Consider the following 26,873-nt stretch of genomic DNA (forward strand, 5'->3'; position numbering starts at 1 on the left):
AAAACATACTGCTAATTGCATTAGCAAAGATCAATGTAAAAACACTCCACAAGTCTGAAACTGTCAATTTAAAAAATTTTGTTCTAGTGGTTGAAAGGCCCAACCTTATATTCTTGCTGGTGGGTAAACTGTACAGAACTTGGTTAGCAGCAGCAGGGGCTTACAGAGCCGCACAGACCCAAAAGAACTTAGGCAGAGCAACAGGAAGGTTGTGTGTGTCTGGGGGGTGGGAGCAGGGGAGTGAGGTGAGGAGGAGGGTCAGCATTAGTCAAGGTACAGTACTGGTGATCTAGTGAGACAATGATGTTAAGAAAGTTCATAGTTTAGGAATATCTAAAATATTTCAAAAACTATAAAGCTGCAACACATGATTTTTTTTTTTTTTGCCTAATTACTAGAAAACTAAGGAAAACACTTATTAGCTTTGAATAAAGTAACAAGGGAACAGGAATGCACTTTTACTAATCTAAAAAATAATCTAATGCATTATCAGAAAGATTTTATAATACAAGGAGGCATATTGTTCATTAAGAAGGGGTTCTAAAATAAAAGCACTAAGTTAGCAACTATGGGAATGACCAGTTCAAAGATGAACTAAATGCCCCACTTTAGGAGGGATGGCAGGTCTAAGAAAAAAATCTTAAAACACTTAGTGATGATACTGACCTCTCATCATTCACTGCATCTGACAGAAACTAACTTTTTAAGATTTTGCTCATGACACTTTCACTCAGTTTAATAATGATGCGCACAGTGTCGTGTAAATTAACCTCCATATTTTGTAAGAATATTGTCTTGTCCTCTGATGGCCTCCCGTGAAGCACACACCCGCCCCCGTGTGCCCTCGACCACAGCGGAGCCTTCATCACAGGGAAGGGAGTCAGAGGGTGGTTCCAGATCTCAGCCAAAGCTAATACACTAACTTAAAGAAACAAAAATCTCACTACAAAATAAAAAAGATTGATCCAGAGAGCTGAGTCATTACCCTCGATCCATGAGGATCTTAATCTGAGCAACTCTTAATCTGAGCAAGAGTAAGGGCTTTTGAAAAATAAGGCTTTAAGAAAGCTTGCCATTTTAGGGATACATTTTAATGTGAAAATTTGAAGTCTTAAACTTTACAAATAAATCCTAAAAATTACTGATTTGTTCAAAATGGTTTTATGGAAAAACTAATCTGTAACAAAAAGATGACATTGAGTGTGAAGGCTCCACCATATTTGAGCAAAGTGTACAAAGGTTCCGAGGGGGACAGGGCAGGAGAGGGGCCCAGATATTTACAACAGCAGGCATTTTCTTTCCCTCCTCTTGACTGGAGGGGGCCAGAGAACTGCTCGACTAGCGTCATCAAACACTGTCTTGAGGCCTCTCTGCGTGATAGCCAGGCACTCTAGGTATTTTACAGCACCCATCTAACTTCGTTATGGCCAAACCCTGCTGGTAGGTGATGGGAGTCAGCTTCTTGTCTTTCAGTTGCCCAATCCTGTCTTTGTCATCCCTGAGGTCGAGTTTAGTTCCCACCAAGATGATGGGGGTGTTGGGACAGTGGTGTTGCACTTCAGGGTACCACTCTGCTCCAACATTTTCAAATGACACAGGACTCACAAAAGATAAAGCAAATTAAGAATACATCCGTTCGCTGAGAGGATAAGGGACGTAATCTGTCATAATCTTCTTGTCCAGCTGTATCCCATAAGCCCAGATTCACTGGTTTTCCATCCACCATAACATTGGCAGAATAGTTGTCAAAGACAGTGGGATATATTCTCCAGGAAATGCATTGGTTGTGTAACTGATCAGTAGGCACGTTTTACTACAACTCTGTAGTACTCCACCACACGTTTGATGGCCTGCATCTGGGCCGCTTGCTGGGCCTCAGCAGGCTCAGGGGAGGCAGGCAGGCAGGTGGGCGGGTGGCTGAGGGTGGCGGGGTGCGGGGTGCCAGGGCTGCTGTCCATGCTACCTCATCCTCCACCTACCGGAAGACAGAGCCCAGAAGTGGCCACCACCCAAAAGCTGGAGAAAACTCTAAAGTAATTATTGATGGGTGTGTACTTGGTGCCATTCTGTTAATTGTAGGTACTTTTTAAATTATAATTAACATACAGTGTTATATTAGTTTCAGATATGCAACATAATGTTTCAACAATTCTATACTAACACAGTGCTCATCACAATTAGTGTAGTCACCATCTGTCACCAAATAGTGTTATTATAATTTCATTGACTATATTCCCTATGCTGCACTTTTCATCCCTGTGACTTATTTATATTATAACTGAAAATTTCTACTTCTTAATGCCCATTCTTTTTGTTCTTCTCTGTTCTTTTTCTCTTGTTCTCTTCCTGTGTGGTTTGATGGCCTTCTTTAGTGTTATGCTTGTATTCCTTTCTCTTTGTTTTTTGTGTATTATAGATTTTTGACTTGTGGTTACTATGGGGTTCAATTATAACCTGTTATGTGTATAGTAGTCTATATTGAGTTGATGGTCTCTTAACTTTGAACACATCCAGAAGCACGAAAGTTTTACTGTCCACTTCACATTTTATGTATATAATGTCATATTTTACATCTTTTATTTTGTATATCCTTTGACTAATTTTTTGTAGATATAATTGATTTTACTAATTTTGTATTTTAACCTCCATACTGGCTTTATAAATGATTAATCTAGTACCTTTACTACAGGTTTGCTTTTACCTGTGAAATTTTTTCTGTTCATTATTTTCTTCTAGTTATGACCTTCTCTTTCGATTTAGAGAATTCTCTTTAACATTTCTTGTAAGGCTAGTTTAGTAGTGATAAACTCCTTTAACTTATGTTTGTCTGAGAAACCCTTTTTCTCTTCTATGATGAATGATAATCTTGCTGGGTAGAATATTCTTTGTTATAGGTGTTTTCTTTTCAGCACTTTGAATACCTTATGCCACTTCCTTCCGGCCCTCAAAGTTTCTGCTGAAAAATCAGTTGATACCCTTGTGAGATTTCCCTTCTATGAAACTGTTTTCTCTTGGTGCCTTTAAAATTCTCTCTTTATTATTACTTTTTGCCATTTTAATTATAATGTGTTTTGGTGCAGACATCTTTGGGTCCATATTTTTAGGGTCTCTCTGTGCTTGCTGGACCTGGATGTCTGTTTCTTTCTGCAGATTAGGATGTTTTCAGCTATTATTTCTTTACATAAGTTTTCTGCCTCCTCCTCTCTCTCTTCTCCTTCTGGGATACCTATAATGCAAATGTTATTACACTTGATCTCACAGAGTTCCCTTAACCTATTCTCATTTTTTTTATTCTTTTTTTTTCTTTTTGCTGTTCAGCTTGGTTACTTGTCATTACCCTGTCATCCAGATTGCTAATATGTTCTTCTGCATTCTCTAATCCCCCGTTGATTCAATTGGTGTACTTGTTATTTCAAGTTATTGAATTCTTCAGTTCTGACTGGCTCTTTTTTATATTTTCTGTTTATTGAAATTCTCACTGAGTTCTTCCACTCTTAAGTCCAGTGACTATCTTTATGACCATTGTTTTGAATTCTTTATCAGGCATATTGCTTATCTCCACTTCATTTAGCTATAATTTTTATCTTGTTCTTTCATTTGGGACATGTTCTTCTGCCTCCTCATTTTTTCTCTCTGTGCTTGTTTCTATATATTATGTAGGCCAGTTATGTCTTCTGGTCTTGAAAGTAGTGACCTTGCATAGAAGAGGTCCTGTAGCACAATGCCTTCTGGTCATCAGAACCAAGCACTCCAAGGGTGTGCCGTGTGGGCTGAATGCACCCTCCTCTTGTGACTGAGCTGTGATTGCCTTTGGCCTAGCGGGTTGCAAGGATCTGTTTTGCTTGCTGTGGGCACACTGGGCGGGGTTTCCTCCCCATATTATTAAGGACCTTCTTTGTGGCCCACTTGGGCTTATTGGTGAGCCGGGCAGGTACTCACCCTAGCTCTCTGCAATTAGCCTCTCTGTCACAGCAGCAGGTGCACCAAAGGGCAGGGCACAGCTGCAGGACCTAGAGGTGCACTGGTGTGTGGGGTTATCTCCCACCAGCCTCACCAGGGCATGAGCCACTTTGGTGTGGTGCCAGTCATGGCTGGGGCTGCTCCAGGTGAGGTGGGTGCCTGCGGAAGCAGGCAGTTGGGATGCAGTGGGTTCACAGGGGAACGTTGGGGTAAGTCGTGCAGTTCTAACAAGATAAATGGAAGGTGTTAGCACTGGTTCCAGGAAAGTGTCTGGCTATCTAGGTTGGGGGATGGGAAAAGAAATGGCAGCCACCAGAACTTTTGTTCTAGGAGAAATCTCCTACAGATCCCTGTCCCTCTTACACACATTCTAAGATTATTCAATGAATCTCCTTCACATATACCCCAAACGCTTTTCAAACTGCTGCTTCTGATCTGTGTCTGGGGCCAAATTATTTAGAATGCTGACTTTTTAAGGGCAGGGTCTCAGTTTTCTACCACCCTCTGGCTCTCCTGAAGTTAAACCTGTTGGTTTTTAAAGCTGCTGGAGTTAAGCTCCACTGATTTTTAAAGTTCTTGGAATAAAGTCCTGCTGGTTTTTAAAGCTAGATGCTATGGGAACGGTCTTCCCAGGGGAGGTCCCCAGTGCCAGAGATGCCCAGTGTGGTGTCTGATCCTCTTGCTTTTCCATACTTGTGATGTCCCTCCTGTTTCTGGTTAGTCTGACCAGGGGTTTGGTTCGCAACTATGTCTCTATCTCTTCTACCCTTTTCTATGATTAGCAGTGAAAAGTCTGTTCTGCCAGTCTTCAGGTGGTTTTTCAGAGTTAGTCGTATGGATGCAGCTGTTATATTTGTATGTCCATGGGATGAGATGAGTTCAGGATCCTCCTACTCTGCCATCTTCTTAAAACTCCTAGGTCTTTAATAAATAAATACAATGATTACAGAAAGGGATCCTTTATATCGATTTTATATGTTTGAATTAGTTTATAATTTCTCAATTATTTTTATGAACAATTCCAAAACATCTTTCCAGACTGGAGTTAAATGTCTGAGTTTTATCTTTTTTCTTCTAATGTTTTGTTTGTTTTTGTTTGTTTGTTTGTTTGTTTGGAGTCTTTAAAACTATGTTAGAAGTCATTACAAGTTCCAAGTCCTTAAAATGTCATTATGTCCCAACAGCCTTATGTTAGGGAGACCATCTTGTTACGCAAAAATTCTTTAGAAAGTTTTAAAATATGTTAAAAAATGCTTGAGGCTGCCCTATGAAAGACAATGTTAAGAGAATGAAAAGACAAGCCACAAACTAGCAAATATGTGTAGAACACATATCTGACAGAGGGTTTGCCTGTAAATATATACAAGAACCTTTTAAAATTCATCAGTAAGGAAACAAATAACCCAATTTAAAAATGGACAAAAGATTTGAAAAGACACCTCACCAAAGAAGATAAACAGATGGCAAATAAGCTCATGAAAAAATCCTCACCATCATTTGTCATTAGGGAACTGCAAATTAAAACAATGATGATAAACCAGTACTCATCTATTAGAATGGCTAAAATCCAACAGACTGACCATAACAATTGCTAGTGAGTACGTGCAGCAGCAGAACTTTATATTCATAGCTGCTAGGAATGCAGAATGGCCCTGCCACTTTAGAAGACAGTTTTATGTTTTCTTACAAATCTACACATAGGTGTACCATACGGTCCAGAAATCATGCTCCTGGGCATTTACCCAACTGATTTGAAAACTTCTGTGTTCCAAAAACATGAACGTTTAGAGCAGCTTAATTCATAATCACCAAAAACCGGAAACAACCAAGATGTCCTTAATAGGTAAATAGATAAACGAAGTGTGACACATTCATACAAAGGGATATTATTCTATGATAAAAAGAAATGGGCTATCCAAGCCATGAAAGACATAGATGAGTATTAAATGCATATTTCTAGGTGAAAGAAACTCGTCTGAAAAGGCTACACATTATGTAATTGCAATTATATGATACTCTGGAAAACATAGAAACTGTAACAACAATAAAAAAAATTACTGGTTTCTAGAGGTACAGGGGAATGGAAGAGATTTTGAATAGGTAAAGCACAAGGGATTTTTTTTTAGGGCAATTAAACAATTCTATATGTTCTATAATAGTGGATATACAACACTACACATTTGTTGAGACCAGTGTATTGAGAAGCCGAAAACATGTTATCTCACATACGGATTTTCTGGTTCTATAAACACAGCAATTTTATTAAATTCTATTGTATTTCCTCACCACTAAGAGAAAAAAAAATGTATGGTTTTGTTTATAATTGTATACTCTGTACTACTGAGCATTTTGTGATTGGGGAAAGCTATTATTTTGACCAGGCATTAATGAAACCTTAGTCTTCCACTTACAGTTTTACATATCAGGAGACTGATGATTGTGAAAATTTCCCACAAACTGGATTCTGCCTCCATTCATTTCAAAACTCATTTCTCATCCATCACCCGCATACTTCTGGTGCCAGATCCATAAGACACATTCACTAGGGCATCATGATACAACCTCACATATACTTTTAGGTCATGGTGTCCTAGTAAATTGGCACAGTGTCCAGTGGGAGTGTTTCTGGAAGCCATTCCCACATGAGAGGTACTTTAATATCTTAAAGATAAATGCAAATGGCTGCAAATTTTACAAAAATATATTACTATATGAATACATTGCTAGCTCCTCTCTATGACATATAGAGGGCCTGTATAAGTGAGGACCAGAAACCTGAATTTCTTTAGCTTCACAGAAAATCAGCCTCCAGGCATTAGGGGTCTTTGGAAGTTCTATTCTTTCAGTTTGCAGGTAAAATAGCAATCAAGCTTATCGGCTAAGAGTGGGAATGAGGAATGTAATGGGTGGTTTGGAAGAGAAAATAATGTATGAAATAGCTATGAGAATGGAAAAGCAATGGACTAGAGAAATAGAATTGTTGAGCAGCATTAAGACCCACTTGATGGGAAGGAATCTACAGAGAAATTAGTAGGCATGATGGCGTGTTGTACACCAGACGTGTTTAGCCATACGAGTGCAGACAGAGAGTGCATAGAGAACTGGATTTGAGCAGGGTTGTCATTTAACAAGCAAATATTAGGAAATGAGAGGGATTAAATAGAAGGTATATGCAGGAGAGTGATTATTAATGCTGGATTGTGGGTTTTAACCTGTATAAGGAGAGAAGAGAGGACATCAAGTTTGACAATTAGTGGAAAACGGTAGAATCGATAGATTGACAGGGCCACTGGATCAAAGAGAATAAACTGGAAAGATACAAAGTGGTGGTCAGAGATGGAATACATGGAATTGAAGAGATGAATGGATTGCAATTAATGGCAATGACAAAGGCTACAGGAAGACCATCAAACTAGGGGACTAGGATGGTGTTGAGGACTGGTTCATTAGGAGAAAAGTTCGAGGACCTGAAGGGACAGGATGTTGAAAGGATCATTTATGTGCATATCAAAATCCGAAGAATGAAGACAGGAGTACAAATGAGTGACAGTGAACCAGATGCTAACACCATCAAGAAATGAGGCCGTAGAGCCTGGGAGTTATATATGGAAGGAACAGTGAGTGGCAGTGGAAAATCTAATGAGATTCAAATCTGGGAGGGAGGAGGGAGGAGAAAGTAATACAGAAGCGGTAAGAACAGATAACTCACTTCTGGACCCTGTGATTGTTATGGAGGAAACACAGCCACCAAATGAGAGGGCTGAAGAGATAGATACATCCTCAGAAGACAGACTCACTTTAATTTTGAGTAAGATGAAGGAAAAGTTTTGAAAATACATTGGATTTTGCAAAGTATCGGCTTTGGAATTCCAAAGGGCACACATTATATTACAGTCTCAGTGTCCATCTATAATTTCCTGGCTATTGTGGCACAGTGAATAGAGGTCTATTGAATGTTACACATTCTTCTAATAAATGAAAAATGTAAGGCTACAGAATAGCATTATATACATATATATGTGTATATATATATATATATATATACACACACACACACACACGCACACACATATTCACATATATGTATATAGTTTGCTTATGCCAAAAAGTTCTCAAAGTTAACACAAAGTAATGGTGTTCATCTGTGTGTGTGTGGGGGGGGGGATCTAAATACAATGAATGTTGAAGGGATACTTTTGCCTTTATTTTATAGCCTGCTGTAGTGCAATATTGAAATGTATAATGATGAGACAATTGAAATATGAATACTTACTGACTTTAATATTAAGGAATTGTTCATTTTTCTTAAGTGTGGCAAGTATATCAAGGTTTTTTTTTAAATTTAGAAATACATATTTACAGATCAAATATTTTTGGGTATTGGCCTAAAAGTAATATGAAAGGGGGAGTGGATAAAGAGTATAGATAGGAGACTTAGATACAAGATCATTCTGTAGTTGAGTAAAGTTGAACCTAGGCTATGGTTACATGGGGTTACATTACACTACTGTATTTTTATACATATTTCAAACTGTTCATAATAAAATGTTATAGAAAATAACTTATCAGACATTACAATAGGTAGTATCTACTCAGTTAAAATTTTGTTTCATTACACACTTTATTATATTAAATTTGGGGAACATAGTGTTATAAATATTCATGGTCCTACCCCTCACATTGTTTATGGCTTAAAAGTAAAAACAATTAGCAATCTCCTCTCCTTCCCCCAAATTATGAGATGGACCAAGGAGGGCCTTGTAAGCCATGTTAAGGCATTTGGGTTTTCCTTTGAAAATAATGAGAAACGATTTAAGTGTTCCAACCAGAGAAAAATATCAGATGTCTCCATATTATTTGTTCTAACTTGAGGAACTGATTGAAAAAGGGCTAGGTATGTGTGATCAGTTAGGAGGTTATTAAAATTGTCTAGGCTTAAATTGGTGAAATTGCAATACAAGGCTGAACAGAAAAGGCAGAATAAGCAAAGAAGTTGAAAAGAAATGGTGGGTGAATAAATATTATGTCATAAAGCTAGGGTATATGGTCTGAAAAGTCAAATACCGACCAGAGGTTAGCAGGATAATGATTTATTGCCTAAACCACATTAGCCACCATGGTGTTTGATCTTGCCATTCCTCTTCTCAGAAACACACAGTGGTTTCCCATGGCCCCTAAGAATGTCTACCCTCCTTGTTGTGACATTCAAGGTCATGCTCTCATCTCTCTGTGTATCTCTTTTTGCATTATATACTCTGGGTGCACTGATTTGATCTGATAGAATAAGAACTTGTATAGCTTCTTGCTTTGGAAGGTGCTGCTCAGACTGGGCCTAATTCTCCTCTGTCAAAATTTGTCTCACCCTTGTAAGTCTTATTAGCCCAAACACCCAACTCCTCCATAATCCCATGTAGTCTATATCCATTCCTCCTTTCTGCATGCTCTAAGGACATTAACTGGACCTCAGCTTTATACTTAGGTAATAACTTCAGTGTGTTTTTATAAATATTATAGTCGTTTTCAGATCTTCTCCCCAACCAAGTTAGAAACCTCTTGAGGTCAAACAGTGTTAACTTTATCTTCTTCGATTACCTTACCTATTTTAGTAACCGGTAAATACGTCCATATTATAACAAAATCTAGATTTTAGCTTATATGCTCAACCATTTTTTAAATATGTGTGATAACCTTGATATCAAATGACAAGGCAAACTTATGAGAGTGCATAAAATTCTTTATTTAGAACAATAAAGTATATGTATATATATAATGTAATTTCAAATTCAAACCTGTATAAAAAAGGGTCAGGACATATACCTAGTTTAAAAAGTACACATATAGTATATACACATACACATCACATTTTACAACGTTTTTTATTTAATTACACTTCAGTCATAATAAACTAGAATAGTGTTGACATACATTTACATTACAATATGCAAACTCCAATCTATGAATGAACTAGCAATGTATCTATGCATCCATCTAAATGTTTGAATACTTTTCAAGTCCATCAATTTAAAAAATAGCAACAAATGGACACTATAATCACACATTAATCCTTAGAATATAGGATATTTTTATTGAAAAATTTTGAGCCTTATAGCTGAGAAATCAAGTAGTTGAAAATACTATGTTTTTAAAACAATTTTATTTTTAAAAACATCATAAGGATGTAGTTGGAGATGGCAGTTATAAATTTACAATGCTTAGGAAACATTTTAGGATTATGAATATCCACTTTAAATTATTTCTAAAACATCTTGTTAGGAAATAAAAGTACCATTACTTTATTTGTAACAAAGGCATTTCCAGACTTGTTAATGAAAAGCAGCAAAACCATAATTTGTGCAATAAAATATCATAAATTAACTAGTTAGAATTTCAATGTTTATATTTTAATGCCAATTTTACAAAATAATACTGTTTCAAAGACAAGCTGGCTTACTTTAAAATTCTTATCCCACCTTCTAATTTTAAAATGAAATTTATGGATGACCCCTTTCCAAATGGATTATAAATTATTTTTTGGCACTCAAAAACTTTAAGCATCTTACATTTCTGTTCTAAGCTTTTAATAAAATGACAGCATTTAAATGCTTAATTTGGTGCATTTCCAAATGTTGCACATATCTTATAGTATCTCTTCCTGACTAAAATGCACTTGTGGTTTTCATTCTTCAGAGGTGATCCAAAAATGTTTACTTAAGCAAAGGAAAAAGCCATCTCTTGTGTAAATGGTTACCCAATTCACCCTATAGGAGATTGAATTTTACTTTTACTAATGGATCCTATTTACATTACAAACAAGAATAGCAATGACTTTTTGTGTTCAAACTGATTATTCACAGATCAGAATGGAATATCTCATATGGAATAGTTTCAGATCTATTTTGTTGTCTTTGTCAGTCAGATATCAATAGGTTTCACACCTAAGGTGTGACCTCCAACTTCACCATAAATAAAACATGGAGATCCAAAGAGAAGAGGTGACTTACCAATATCCGTTAACAGCAGAGAAGTTTCTCACAATTTTTTCCAACATCTGCCTCACTATGCGAAACTGTCTTTTGAAAAATTTCTAAGAATACGTGGGAAATGGCTAAAAGCCCCATATTGGAATTACATTTTGAAACCAAAACCTAGCTGCAGAAAAATATTGAGATATCCATAAATCATGAATCATGAATGGATTTTTCTGTTAATTTCAAACCTCAGTTGAATTAGAATACCAAAATATGCCACAAAGTTTCCCCGAAGTACTTTCATACTCAATTAAATGTGTTAATTCTTACGAAAAGCAAACACTACATTAAAAAACACATGTTTTCATTCTTCATATACTTAATTCTTTTTAAAGAGAATAGGGTACTTATTCTATTATCATATTGAAAAAAACTGAAATTTGTCTCTGACTCATTAAAAAATGGCAGTGTGGTAAGCACGTTAGATTATAATACAAAATCCGGCAACACTTTGATATTACTGGGCAGGCACCATTTATCACAGAGCCAGTTTCTTTATAGACTTGTGTTCTACCAAAGAGGTGCAAAGCTTTTAGTATAATTTAGAATCTGCAGACTTCTGAGATCATTTTAAAAGGCAATTTTGGAACATTACAAAAGATATCAGATACATGGCACCAATTTAAAAGGTGATTTCATGATTGATAATATCAGTTGTGAGTTTTCCATGATTTCTGAAGGATATTCAGCACACATATCAGATAAAATAAAGCAAATGTGTGTGTGTATACACACATACACATACACACACACACACACATATTCATCTCAAAGCAGATATGATATATAATTCCCAAGCAGCCAGCATCCAAAATCATGTTCAGCCTTTTTCTACTGTTCATGCATTTTACTGAACTTTAGTGTTTTAAAAATTGGTAATTCACGTAACTCTCAATGAACTAATACATTTAATTAGGTAGAATATATCACCCCTTGCCTATGATGCCAGATTTCATAACTTGCTGAATTTGTTATTTAACTCTATTGATTAGGACCATGTCCTTGAGCGTTAAAACCCAGCTCCTGCCTTTGAGAATAAAAGTGCATTTATTGTACTCTCAAGCTCATTAAACAGCATTTTCTCATGGCTAAGAAAATCAAAACCATTGGTGAAATAAACTATTAAATTGAGAAGTATCAATCTTCTCAATCTACACCTGACCTACACACATGACTCATACTAACTTATATCTAGTTTCTTCAAAAAAATCAAAGTCACACACTGAGAGTCAGGTCCTTTCAGCAATTAAACTGATCGCTGGTTTTATTACTAAACGTTTGATCCTTGGGATATTTAAGGGCCTGAGTAAGTCAATGCAGCTTCCCAAAGCACCTGGGTTGTATCTTAGAGAAATGACTACCATCTGAGGAAGCCCAGCACTTTAGAGAAGGAAGGGATCGTAGAAATCATCTGGGCTTTTTGGTACAAAACGCAAAAGCCGCTTCACTGGGGTTGTATTTGGATCTTTTAACATGAAGTCCAACTATACTAGAAATTCTTGGACTTTTGAAATAAAGGAAAGCTAGCAGTTTTTCATGCCCTTTTGTATCACTACATTGAAAATGATCATCTGAGGGGGTAGAACATGACAATAATGTTATAACAAGAATTAAATTATAATAGAAAGCTTTGGATCCCTTCATCTGTATGTTCATGATCTACTGAAAGAATCTTAAACCACAAGAAACCATTTCTTTAGTCAGATCTTCGACTATTAAAAAAAATGTCAAGGGAAATTCACAAAATGTCTTACAAGTTTTAGTTTAAAAGCATGATGTCCATCTTGAGAATTCTTACCAAATTCACTCTTAATACAACAAACGCTGTCACACATTTTAAACAGCAAACTGACATGCGTAACTACATAAAGCTCGCTATTTTAAATTCATAAATATTAATATAGAGTGCCTGATTTTAAATAAATGGATCCCTTAAACTGATAATGGTGATTATATGAGAAATAACTAAAATTTCCTGATTCCTTTCATTCTTATAAAAGCCAAGTAACCTAATTTTCAATACCCATATTACCATGTGGGTGTGGTTTTCTAATCTTAGATACTAAATATAATTTTTAGTTTCTCTCATGATGTAAATTGAAAATGAGACCTTCATACATTCAGCAATTTCTCTTAAGTCCCTTTACATAACTCTGTAATAGTTTTAGAATATAAACATTTCATAATATATTTTGCAAGCACAATTTATACACTCTATAAGTGGTAGGGGAAAGGGGTGCAAAATGTCCTCCTCAGTGACCATGCTGTTCAGTGTTCATGGCTTCTTTGGGCCATAACTCCTTTGGAGAGTCTCCTCTCTGCAAAGGCATCAATGTTTTTTTTAGGGGGTGGTTTTTTTTTTTTTTTTTTTTTTACATTTTTATTCAACTTACTTAAACCAAAGCAAACCAAAACAAAAACAACCCAGTTCATCCATTTCTCCCAACCACCCCCATCCCTTGCAACTACCAATCTGTCCTTTGTATCTATGAGCTTGGTATTTTTAATTTTTTTACCTAAAAATTTTTTTTAGATTCCACATATAAGAGAGATCATATGGTATTTCTCATTCTGACCTATTTCACTTAGCATAATGCCCTCAAGTTCCATCCATGTTGTCACAAATGGCAAGATTTCATTTTTAGAGCGGAATCAACTGTATGTATAATACGTGTGTTATACACACACACATTTTCTTTATTCATCTATTGATGGACACTTACATTGTTTCCATATCTTGGCTATTATAAATAATAATGCAATGAACATGGGGCTTATACATCTTTTAGAATGTGTTTTCATTTTCCTCAAATACCCAGATGTGGAACTCCTGGATAACATGGCAGTTCTAATTTTTTTGAGGAAACTCAAAATTTCCCATAGCGACTGCACCAATATACAGTCCCACCAACAGTGCACAGGGTTCCCTTTTAATTCTTATCTTTTTGATAATAGCCATTCTAACGGGTATGAGGGATATCTCATTGTGGTTTTGATTTGTATTGCTCTGGTGATTGATGGTGAGCATCTTTTCATGTACCTGTTGGCCATTTGCAGGTCTTCTTTGGAAAAACATCTACTCAGATCTTCCCATTTTTAAGTTAGAGATTTTTTTCTTTTTCTTTTTTTTTTTTTTTTTTTTGCTATTATTGTAGGAGTTCTTGGTAGTTTTAGCTATTAGCCCCTTATCAGATATTTGACTTGCAATTATTTTCTCCCATTCAGGTTTTTTTTTTTTCCATTTTATTGATGTCATCACTGTTCTACTACAATACTGACTCCCAAGCATGGATAGATCCAGCTAACCATGTCCATTTGTCTAGTGGGAGATAGGTTTATGTCAAGAAGAGACCAAGATCAGACCCAGACCATTAATTAGCAGCTACAAGGCTGACATGTTGCCTACTCCAATCATTTTGTTCCTACCGCTTTCTAAATGTAGACTGGCTGATGCTGTTGAGTTTTTGTTTTTAACATTTTTTCTAGATTCATTTCAGAAAAATTATCCCCACTATACAGGATGAAATCTACTTGCAAAGACCAAGATTACTATGAACTGCAGGTTGTAACTGAAAATAAAGCTATGTGACTTTTCAGCAATTAGACACTTCTGGAGGCATGCAAAATGGTGCATGCAATCGGGGACACGTGCTTTCTCTCCCAACGTCAGTTGCAAGTTCTAAATGAGACCACCAGTCCCCCAGGTCTTTAAAATAGAGTCCTGCTCCATGCAAGGTCTTCTTTATAGATGATTAATTCAGTGCCAGTTTCACAGTAAAACACTTTGTTCCAATTTGTGAATCATCCATATAGAGTCATGGGTAGCAAGAACAGATAAAAATGCAGTCTGTTACTCCAGACAGAATATGAATTTGTTTAAAGCTGCTTCATTTATGAAGCAAACATGAACTGTTACCCGCCTAGAGAGGAAAGAAAAGAGAGAGATTATGGTGTATCTGCTTTCTGCCTTCTTTCCATTCTCAATAGCTGAATTCATAGGACTATAGAATGAGTAATATACTTAAAATACAAGCTTCACTTACACAAGCTACAAGAACTTGACAAATCTTTTCCTAGATGCAATGATTAGTCACTCTCCGTGACCTCCCTGGGAACATTTAACATTATCTGAATGATCTTACTCATTGTTTGACTCTCTCCTCTCATTAAAATGTAAGCTCCATGAGGACAGAGACCTTTGTCTATCTTTTTTACTGCTGTACTCCAACACCTAGAATAATACCTGGCAGAGGAAATATTCAATAAATATTCCTGGAACATAAGGATGGATGAATGAATACCCAGTGGCCTTCACACCCATTTGCATACTATAGATTGTTTCCATTTGTGGTAAGAGGGTTATTTTGCAGCCTTGAATTTCTCTAACCAGGCTATGAAAAGGTAGTATATACATAGTGAGGGGAGAGGGTTTTTGAAAGACAAAGACAGTGTCTAGAGAGAAATGCAGTAGCATTAAGGAGACATCAGTGGAGAAGCTAATAAGAGACCATCAACAAACAGCAGCCTTCTGGTCACTGAGCAATGCCAGTATCTTAACTGCTAAGCCATCACTTCTCCCAACTGAGGAAACAGCAGCAGCAAGAGGGCTTTCAATACTGTCAGCCAAGGAAAGGAAGAAATCCTCCATCACATCCGGACAAAGTCTCTGGGGAGGTTCATTTGGCCTTAACATAACTTATACTTGTTGAAACATTAAAGCCAGACATTGTTTCAGTTCTTCAGAGCTGGTGCTAATCCACTGAGCTTTGGACTCAGCTTTTAGATTTTCAACTTTCACATCAAGTCTCTCTACTTAACTATTTTTTTCAAAGATCGTATCTTCACAATATCTTCAATCACCACCACTAAATAACCGCGTATGTTGCTTTTTCTTCCCTACTCAATACCCTTCGTCCTTATTTCCTGACTTCAAATATCTCAGTTTTTAAATATTTGACATCAACACAAAGGTTATATATAAGCTGCATAACATTCCACAGTATAAATGGTAAGAAGTGCACTATTTTTTTCCGCTCTCTCTAAATGAATTTACTACAAATTGTACTATGACAAATTATCAAACAGAGAACTCTAGAAACTAGAGAACCTGCATCTGGGAAAAGGATAATTAAATCCCAAGAGGAAAATTAAGAAACAATTAAGAGAAAACTTCAGAAATCCAAAATATATAAGTAGATGATATTTTTAAAATAAGCCTTGATTAAAAAACCAAAAGGGAATCACACAGAATAAAAAAGGATATATTTTTTAAAAAAGGAATAGCTTGAAATTCTAAACTTAAGTAGAGAAGATTGGAAATCTATTTCTAGTTTTGTTCCCAGGTCTCTTAGCAAAGAAAATAAACTTGAAGGTTGACAACAGTTTTCCCATAAAACAAAACAACAATTTTTATAATGATACCCTGGGATCCTTGCAACCACCTCATGAAATAAGCAGGGTGAGTCTTATTATCCCCTTACTAGAACTTGAAAAAACAGGGGTTAAAAGACAACTGACCCATCCAATAACCTACAGCTTAACTATTTGCAGAGCCATGGCCTGAACCCAAGTCTGATCCCTTCTTATCCTCTATGTGTGTGTCCTCAGAAAGAGCTCAAAGCAAATCCTCTGAAATTCTTAAGAAATATCTGGTAAAGAGTCAGAGATCTTTGGCAAATCCTGTGTGTGCCAAATGATAAAAATTTGACTCAACGTTACCCATATTCCAAATCTAGGATCTATTATCGCCTATCTTAGCCCAGATCTGCAGGAAATGTCCAGGTTGTGTTTCTTTTATGAATCTCTCCACCAGCCTACTTGTAATAAGTTTAAGTTTATTTGAGAGAGAAAGTGGGGGTAAGGGCAGAGAGAGAGAATCCCAGACTGCACTGGCAGCATGGAGCCTCATGCAGGGCTCAAACCCATGACCCATGAGATCATGACCTGAGATGAAATCAAGAGTCGGATGCCCAACTGACTGAGCCACCCAGGACCTCCCAAAATTACTTTCAACACTTACCATGCTGGGGTGTCTCAATAACACTGACAAATGAGTGTCTACAAACTCATGTTATTTACTGTCAACCAAACAGGGCCTTCTCAGTGATGCAGTCCTTCTTCCAAGGTCTCAATTAAAATTCTTTGTAGATGACTCCCAAACCCCAAATCTATTACCTCCAGCCCTGACTGTTCTTTGAATTTCCAGTCTAAGACATTTGCCCCCATCAATATTTATTAACAACTCCTTCTCTTATTTCCTTTTAATGGCACCGCCATCTGGTTAGTCTCATAGGCTCCAAATTATCCTTGAGTACTACCTGTGATGTCAAGCCTCACATTCCATCAGTAACTAGAATGTGTTGATTATTTCACTGCATATCTCCAAACAGATCCATGCTTTCCTATTTCCATGGCCCTTACCCCAGTTTACGTCATCATTCTCTCACATCTATTTGGAAGATTGGCCTCCTAGGTGGACTGCCTGACTCCAGTTCACTGCTTCCATCCATCCGGCCACACCAACATTTCATTACTTTCATAATACTCGGTTTTGAATATATTACATCTTTTTTGAAGCCCTCCCATAGCTCCTTACATTACTCAATAGAGTACACATCCTGTATTTGTAATTTTTCAAACTGATGCCCACATCCTTGCTTCTCAGCATTTCAGCCCTTCATGTGTGACCTCCCACTGTAGTCCAACTGTACAAATGGACTCTTGAACACTTTCTCTGTACTTTTGGCCTCTCTTAGTTTATACCAATTGCAGTGTCTGGATTTCCCCTTCCCTATTGCTATTAAAATGTTACCAGTCATCCAAGATCTAGCTCAGTATAAATGCCACCTCCATCACCTACATGATGAAGCCTTTCTCCTATTGCTAGTGATTTCTTTCTCCTTTCAGATAAAGCAACTGTTTATGGGTGTGCATACTACAGTTCTAAGAGGTCTGTCCATACATATCACCATCTATATCTCTGAGTCAAGGACACATCCTGTACAACCATAATCAGTGCCTTTGATCTCTTATTGCATTTTCCTTGTAAGCTCCTTTCATTGTTTTAACTTTGCAAACTTCTAGTTTGCTTTTAAAAATAGGTTATTATGCATATGTCTTACTTCCTTTGGTAGGCTATAGGCAATTTAAGGACACAAGTAGGCTATATTAAGCTTTGCATCCAACAATGTATCTACTAGAGTGTGTTGAAATCACATTTGTGGGAAGAATTAAGAGTGAAATTTTCCTATAATATACTCTTTTCTTTCTTTCTCAAACTGCTACACACAAGCTAATAAATGAAAAATTCTTGTGGAATGCCACTTATGAATACTTGGCATCAGCTAGTCAACTAAGTCGATTTTAAACTGTTTATATAGATTAGTATATTTTCTCTTAGCACCGGTTTCTTTTGTTTCTAGTTCATTACCTTATATTCCATGTTATTTCCTTGTTTTCAAAATATCAAACCTTTCCTCTTTTCATTTTCCAATTACAGGTTATTTCATTTGAAGAATTATTCCATTTTTTGTTCTAGTATTCCAATATTTGTCTTCATTTTTCTTTAGCTGGTGAAACTTCCACTTGAGGGAGAAATCCTTGCAATAAATCTGAGTCATTCCCTGTAATTTCCCCTTCCTTGTTAACCAAGAAAATGACTATAATCCAAATCATATCTAATATTTAAAATATATAACAACAACTGCATATTACATTTCTATCTTGGTACTTTTTACTACGGCTTTCTTATTTCTCAGCAAATTTCCTCTTACTGCATCCTATTCTGCTCTCCCAAACCTTTTCCTTCACCACAATCCTCTCCCCAAATTACAAAGTTCTTCATCAGGCCTTAAACCTCTGTTGGTATAGGGACAAGCAAAAGGCTTTTACTCTACACAGTGGGTACTCAGTAAATGGTAACAAATGATACCTACATATTCACACTTTGGAGTCTGCAGATTCATGATGAAACCTGGCTCTTTTGTCTTCCTTTTTCCTATCCTTTCCAGGTCTATTTTTGTTTTTATTTTCATAAATTTTATTCTCATATTATTGCAATTTTCTGAGATTCTCATCTTCTCCATTTGTCCTCCAACAAATATTTATTCATTACTGTATGCACAAAGTAGATGTTATAGAGTTTGGTGGGATTCCAAAATGAAACTCAGAAACAAACCTTGCCCTGTAAGAGCTTATGGTTTAGCAGTGGACACAAAATAACTATAAAAGTAACTGTGAAGTCCTATTAATGTGTTAATATTACATGAGTATTACATGTCATATGACATAGGATTAGAAGGCTGTAAATTTGGGAAGTCAGCTTTTTGGAGGTGGTGGTATCTGAGTCTTGGAGAGATTTGCACACCTGATGAGTAAGATATTTATGAAGGAGAATGCCAGTTCATTCCTTATCCATTTCACATTGACTACTCAATAATGTGTGAGGAGTTTATTTCTAAATGATCCAGAGCTTCTTTTTAAACCTAATGTGATTGAATGTATACATGAATAACATTTTACATTTTAAGAAAAATAGTCATTTCTCATGACTATATTTCCCCTTTGGACGCTTTACTTTCCTATTGACCCAAATCAATAAGTTAAATACACACGCACACACACACCTACATGATAAAAATAAGTCCTACTTCACCTTCTTGAAGATTTTTAAAAATTTATTTTATTGAGGTACGAACACTTAATGTGAGATCTATCCTCTTACCACATATTTAAGTACACAATGTAGCATTGTTAACTAGGGGCATAATGTTTTATAGCAGGTCTCTACAATTTACTCATCTTGCACATAAAAAACCCTACTTCAGAAGACCTATCTTCCTTACCAGTGGTTAAACTTTCATTCAGGATTTATTCACTCTGTCATTCAACAAGTATTTGGTTTGAGTCTACAACACATAGGCAACAAGCTGAGTTGCTATGAGGAGATACAGCAAAACAGGCTCAATTCCTATCCCTGAATGTTCCCTGACTAGCAGACATATGCAGAAATTGCTTGACCATGGTTGTTTTCAAATGCCATTTTTTCCCTCCTAAACAGGTGCCCTGGGTTTTCCCATCATAATCCATTCTCCAAACGTCATAGGGCAAATACCACAATTAAAAACCGCATGATTAAAGACCTGTGTGCCAAAACAGGATCCCAGCGATGCAATCCAAAACCAACCAGGACATTACTTGAGCCTTTAAGACTCAATTAACTATTTAATGTGTGGTTTCTGGATGTCTAGCTTAAGGGAACTGAAATGGCAGACAGGAAAGCAACAGTCAGGCTCATGTTGAGGTTGAAGGGCAGAGGAATTATTTTTCTTAGAAAGCTAGGATTTCAACTTGAAGAGTACTGCTCCAGAAAATAAAAGTATTGAATGAAAGGTCTATTCATTATTTGACAGAAAACATGACCTTAGAGAGGAGGTAAGATCGTGAGCAGGGGGGGAAAAAAGTGCTATTTATGGTTTGGATATGGTGATCCAGAGCACGATTAAAGGCTGAAATGAAGTCTGTGTAATAGCAGGGTTAAAATGTTAGAGAAATAGGCGACATTGTTATTGTATCATCTTATTTGGGACTGTGGGAAAATGTTTTCCAACTATCAGAGTGAGCTCCTGGAGAAGGCAAAAAGCTCTCTGGAGAGAAATCTCTGAATCTGGGACAGAAATGAAACTGGAAGGACAGTGATCTACAAAGAAAAGGCGAAGCTCACCACAGACCATGTATCTCATAACCCCGGAGAGTGGTTGATCTTCTGACCATGAGGGAGGGCAGGGAAAGAACTGAAGACTCAGGAGGATGAGAGGACATTCATACACCACTGTGATCAATGTGTCGCGATCCGGTGGCCGTAACAAAACTAACAGCCAGCTAGCACAAGTAGAAATGAGAAGGGCAGAACTGACGTTGGCTCAGGTGGGTGCCATTCAGGGTGCCCTCCCCCTCCCCCACACTAATCCAGGGTCTGCCACTCAGCAGCTGTGAAAGTAGACAGGAGAGGAGGTATGAACATCAGGTATCTGTTTCTGGTGTAGGTTTACTGCATCCTGGCTCTGGACAGTCATGGGGCAGGTGGCCCTTTACCTTGACAACTTTCTTCTCCTGATTTACAAGCTATTTTGATCATTTATCCTTTTCCTTAAGATAGCAAGGAAAGATTTGTGGCATGCACTTGTTTACAGCATCTAAAAATGAGTTGCTTTTTTCTATTGCGTTATGGTAGTCACGCCTAACTGAAATTAGTCTTATTTTTACTTCCTCTATTAATATTATCTTATTTTAGCCCTAATTTGTTCTATTTCCATTGGTTAACTTATTTTCTGGCCTCAAAAATAGTAAACACTTGGCTGTTAATTTTTTGTATCCCTTCCACACAGGATGAATCCAGTAATCAGAACGACTAATCACTGTTTGCCTTTCAAAATGTAAGAACACACATGACTGCATTGTGCACATCTAATTCATTGTAACAGCTTCAGTTACCACACCAACATCAGTTTAATAGTCAACTTAATAAATTTTGTTTCTAAATTTTGGCATCTAAGATTCTGTAGGGTTCTTGCTTAATCTTTCAGCTTAAATTCTAAAAACTTACCAAGGCACAAAAGTAACAGTGTTGATATAAGCCACAATTACACCTCTTGAAACTCTCTCTCTTTTTCTTGCAGCATACTGAAAAACAACAAGAAAAATGCTTATTTGCTTTTGGACAGAGATTCTGAGGTACACCATGATCTGGGCATTGTAAAAGGCAGTTTTTTTTTTTTTCTGTAAATACAGTAACAAAAGATGGCAAAACCGAGTGGAAAGTTTATCTTCATCAGTAATTCTAAAGGGAAGAAGGAAGACCTCAACACAGTCTTCCCCAAGTTGTTTAAAAAAATTCTCTCTCTCGCATATGCAAATACACATACTAAACATGCCTATCTGTACTTCATAGGTGTATCTGTATACACGAAGGCATGATACAAGAGAAAGTAACATGCCAAATGAAAACTATAAACGGGGGGTAAATCAAAGTACTAGTGCTGGAGCAATATGGGGTAAGGGAAGTCAAATACATGAAGTATGCAAGAGAAAAGTCACTCAAGTATCCTGACAGTATGCAAGAGAAAAGTCACTCAAGTATCCTGACTAGGAAGTAACCTTATGAACCAGGGTTGCAGGTGGAGTTTAGAAGGGCGAAGGGGAAGATTCTGCCGCAGCTCAGTCAAGACATCATAAAGGGGTGGATAAAGAGGATGACGGTTTCCAAAGCGCTAAGAGACAGACAGAGGAATGAGCATGTCCTGGTTGCTAGTGTGGAGATGGAGATTATGCACAAGTGTGCCTCCAGAGCCCCATGACGGGCAGTTTAAGCAAGATTCTGCTGAGTACAGAAATAGAGCTGAGACAGCCACTATTGATACCTTAAGAGGAGTCACGAAGACGACGTGAAGGTATATTCTATAGGGAAGCAGAGATGTAGGACTGAAGCAAGTGTGAGAGGTAGGAAGTGTGGATAAAGACAGATATGCATTGGGAGCTACCACTGAGAGCAAACAACTTGTTAAAAGATGTATAAGCACGTGCAGGGCAAGTGAAATGGCAATGTCAAGCCTACTTATGCACATATTTAGCAAAACAAAATACCTTATCTCATTATCCTCTTCGTTAATCTGTATATTTTCAACTGTCCTTGTGAGATTCGGTTGTTTCTTCTGGGAAAAGAACAAGGACATAGATTGTAGAAACATCAACGGACAGTATAATATTCAAGAGGTAAATGGTCTCTACTTTGATCTTTATGTCAATAACTCCAACATCAGGGTTTTGTTTCCCAGCATGTAGCATGTAAAATATTTCTACAATAAAAAGTTATGAAAAATGTACCGTATTAGCGACTTAACATTTTCAGGGTGCTGGAGGTGAAAAAGCAACGAAGAAACAGAAAGATTTAAATGGTAATCAAATTCAAAAGACATTTCAAAAAGTTGAATCGTAATGATTTAGCACATTTTAAAATCTGAGGTTTCTGTAAGAAGAGAACAAAAGAAGAAAAATCCAAAATAGCAGATAATACAAATGACATTTCTGTTTGGCTTTAAGTGCATCATATGTTTTTCAGTCTATTTCTTCCTTTTTACATTTAGTTCAAGCTATTAAAACCAGTTATCATTTCTTAGGTGTACATTTAAAAACAATTTTTTTTAACATTTCTTTATTCTTGAGAGAGAGAGAGAGAGAGAGAGAGGGAGGGAGGGAGGGAGGGAGGGAGGGAGGGGCAGAGAGGCAGAGTGGCAGAGTGTGAACAGGGGAGGAGCAGAAAGACAGAGAGAGGGACACAGAATCCTAAGCAGGCTCCAGGCTCTGAGCTGTCAGTACAGAGTCTGACGCGGGGCTCGAACTCAAGGGCCATGAGATCACGACCTGAGCCAAAGTCGGATGTTTTACCGACTGAGCCACACAGGAGCCCTTTAGATATACATTTTCAGATAGAGGGGTTTTCTCCAAAGCATGATAAGGAATGAGGGCAAAGCCTTAAGATTTAGATTTTATTGAGACTAAATTAAGGTAGGATCTTTTCTCAGAAAAGGGGTGGCTTGTTAATCATTTATGTAAATGTAGTATGAGCAAATACACATCTGAAGTTAAGTTTTGATCAAGAAATAAAAAGAGTAGCAACCCTTACCTTCCAGTAGAAGGCTCCAAAAGCAAATCCGATTACAAGAGAAAAGCACGCTGGTAATGCCATGACTGCCCATTGTATGCTGGAGTCTTCTATGGGATTTGTGGCCTTCCCTGTAAGGAAAACAGTACAGTGGTGAACACGGCATATCCATGCTAGTGGTTTGCTCTCATGCTGTGTGTGGTTGGCCCCACCTGTTGCCATAATGTACTCTTGACCTATCTCTGTTTGGAATATTTGGAAAACTGGTTTTTCTGCTGAGCCTTGTTTTGGGACAGCAATACAAGTCCGTGTCGTCTCCAAAATACGTACGAGGAAAAAGAAAAGAAAACCCACAGAAGGTTATCTGACTTGGTTAATGTTGACACATATGGACCACAGACGACATTTTCCTAAAAATTATTTATACTATCAAGGAAATCTAAAACCTTTTCACTTTTTCACTCGTGACATCTTGCCAAGAAATTTTAGAGGACGTGTTGCATTCTGGATCAAGGTCGGTATGCATTATGCTGTTTGGCCTGCTGCATATATTAAGTCATTAAATATACTTTGTGGTTAGGGTCCTTTTAGGTACCTCACCCTCAGAGTCATGGCATTGCCTCACCACATCTCCGGTATACATTTACTGCACGCCAGAGAATGCCCAACACGGTGCTAAGGACTAAAGGTTTAATTTTTCAGACTTACATTGGAAAGCCCCAGAGTACCAAACACTAAGAATGGTTGAAAGAACCAGTGTCCTCTCATTGCTTACTCTAAATAAAGTAACAGCGCGAGAGAGAAAACGTGTGAGATTAAATTGGTCCTCCTCGGCTTTGATCCTGCTTGGCAGAATGATCGATGAATTAAACAAAACACATCTCCCACAAGGGTCTCTTCTCCTGTATCTCCTTACAAGGAACAGCTTAGCTGTTAGAACACACGGACACACATGCCAACTGGTGAGAGTCAAACCTGAAAAGTTTTATACATTTTCAGCAATTATAAGAACAAAATGTAAACTAATCCAAGGTAAAGTGACCATTTGGGGCTATAATATTGCGCGAGATCTGGGTTACTGGGTCAGCCTACGGTCACCTATTTAACATATTAAGTACCTAAAGTATATAATGTAAAAGAACCAAACCACTGTTACGTGTATAAACATTTATAAGGAGAAAATGAACTTACAGATTTAACCTGAGAGGCAAGAAACAAATGCGATCTACTGCAGGGAGAACAGGAATTGCCCATTTCCCCACCATTTGTAAACTGGGAGCAGGAAGTTCAATTCTAGGATTCCTGTTTCCCAAAGGCTCTAATAGGAAGTTCCTGTGTGTGTGTGTGTGTGTGTGTGTGTGTGTGTGTGTGTGTGTTAAGGGGAGGGTTAGTGAGTCATGGGTACCCCTTACACATAAGGAACAGGGAGACTATCTGGATAGGGAAGTGGGGTCATCCATCCTGAATCACTTCCTTAAGACTCAACTACTGTATCTTCTGGCCCACCCCCCATCCTACAGCCCCATGGGAAAGAAGTTTCAGGAGTTTTAAAGTGGAGTTCAACATGAATTCTTTCAGCAAAGTAAGCCAGAGTTACAAAATGGGATTTGGTAGAATTGAAGTAGTACTACTGTCATTATGATAATATAGCTATTTTAAGGGTTACAGAAGATTATGTGTACTAGCCTGGGATTTGACTACCATTTATAAAAGAGTTTTCTCTCAGAAAATGGATTCAGAGTTATAAGCAATTTTTGCCATTTTAGGCATTTTAATATCACTGTCTGTAAATAACTTGGCTATTTGTGGTTGCATTCCAGTAACAAGTTTGATTTCTCCCAGGGGGCCACTCTGCTATGGCCCACAGTGTCTATTGGGACTGCTGTGTAGTTATGACAGATTTGACCAGGTGATGTCCTGGAGGGATCCCCTAATGAAGGTATACAGAGAGAACAGAGGAAGCTTCTGATATTTTTGTCCCCCGACTTCAATGGAAAACTAATGAGCCAGGATGGTGCTATGGAAAATTCCATTACGTATGTTTGGGTAGCCAGATGCCCTGGAATCAAGGCAGCCAAACACCCTGTTTTTCCCCTTCTTTCAAAAAGCCAAATCTTGAATTGAGCCCTTCAGACCACAGGAAGGACCAGGCCCACTACAGCAACAAGCAGAAGCAGGCTACTAGAGAAAGAGGCATCCTGGGATTCCCCACTCACAATCTTTCTCAGGTAGGACGGCCCCTAAAGAAGGTGTTCCAAACAAAGCCATGCTGGAGGAGAGATCTAATTAAAGAGAACTCACCTCACGCTTCCAGAGTATTGTGACTTTTTAACCATTTTAAAAGTCCTTCCCCTCCCTGCTCCAGGACTTTGGCCCCAAAGTCTTAGCATCTAAGACATAGAAGCAATCCACTTGCCGGAGGGAGGGGCCTGGTAAAGACTGGGAGGAGAAAGGGACCAGGAGAACTGAGAGCTTCACCTTCTTATGGGGTCAATGTTACCTTGCTTTTGTTATTTCTCATTAATGCAAAGAGCTTAAGAGCCAGCCTTTGGTTCTCTCCACTGATACTGCCATCCCTCTTGCAGAGAAAGAAAAAGGATGTTGTAAGAAAAGGCTTGTTCACACCTTCATAGTTTGGCTCCCAAGAATTTCTATTGCTGCTATCTATGTGGGATCAATGAGATTTGAACTGTCTGCCTCAAGGCCCATATGGTGGGTGTCTGGGGTCAAAGCCCAAGCTAGTAACAAGGCTTTGCTTTTAGTAAAGATTGTTCCAGAAAACTTGTGAGGTAAGGGGGCTCATCTGGACAGGATTTGAGTAATCCCAAATCCCTGGGTTGTTGTTATAATGGTTCTCTTGTTATTATGAAAAGGGTCCATTGTCCAAAATTTATGGGAACTGATTTGTTTGGTTTGACTAATAACACACAACATCTGTTCAAACACAGGACACAAAAAACTGCGCTACAATTTTGCTGAACTACTATTTCGAATGATTCTGCTTATGGGCATCACCATGTCTGTGAACATGGATCTCTTGGTGCTTAGAAAACCTGTAGCTCAGTCTCCCTCCATGATTCAGATTCAAAGCTCACTGTAGGCTTGCCACATTTACTGACCCACAGGCTTGGTGTATCTGACAATTCTAACAATTAATGATGAACACATACATAAGGCATTGTGAGAAATAAGCCCACTGGCCCAATCAAAGGAGGGACATGGAGACT

The 26,873-nt window shown here is 37.6% G+C and overlaps 1 protein-coding gene and 1 pseudogene across 7 annotated transcripts in view; both read right to left on the reverse strand.

Moving 5' to 3' along the window:
* Positions 1 to 1,277: 1,277 nt before the first annotated feature.
* LOC132695290 (ras-related C3 botulinum toxin substrate 1 pseudogene) lies at positions 1,278 to 9,362 on the reverse strand (annotated as a pseudogene).
* A 455-nt stretch (positions 9,363 to 9,817) lies between these two features.
* The window catches only part of KITLG (KIT ligand), an 84,955-nt gene continuing 67,899 nt past the window's right edge, over positions 9,818 to 26,873 (reverse strand). For 5 of the 7 annotated variants that reach the window (XM_060656822.3, XM_060656823.3, XM_060656817.3 and 2 more), the window contains 4 exons: positions 23,668 to 23,777; positions 22,629 to 22,696; positions 21,592 to 21,668; positions 13,341 to 14,908 (listed from right to left, as the gene is read on the reverse strand). In XM_060656822.3, coding sequence (XP_060512805.1) covers positions 21,629 to 21,668; positions 22,629 to 22,696; positions 23,668 to 23,777 — 218 coding nt within the window. In that variant the 3' untranslated portion in view covers positions 13,341 to 14,908; positions 21,592 to 21,628. Of the gene's footprint in view, positions 13,307 to 13,340; positions 14,909 to 21,591; positions 21,669 to 22,628; positions 22,697 to 22,722; positions 22,841 to 23,667; positions 23,778 to 26,873 lie in introns of those variants that run through there. The other 2 variants (XM_060656818.3, XM_060656821.3) reach the window with 2 other exon arrangements.

This window comes from Panthera onca, chromosome B4, assembly GCF_046562875.1.
Source record: "Panthera onca isolate mPanOnc1 chromosome B4, mPanOnc1 haplotype 2, whole genome shotgun sequence".
Classification (NCBI taxonomy): Eukaryota; Metazoa; Chordata; class Mammalia; order Carnivora; family Felidae; genus Panthera; species Panthera onca.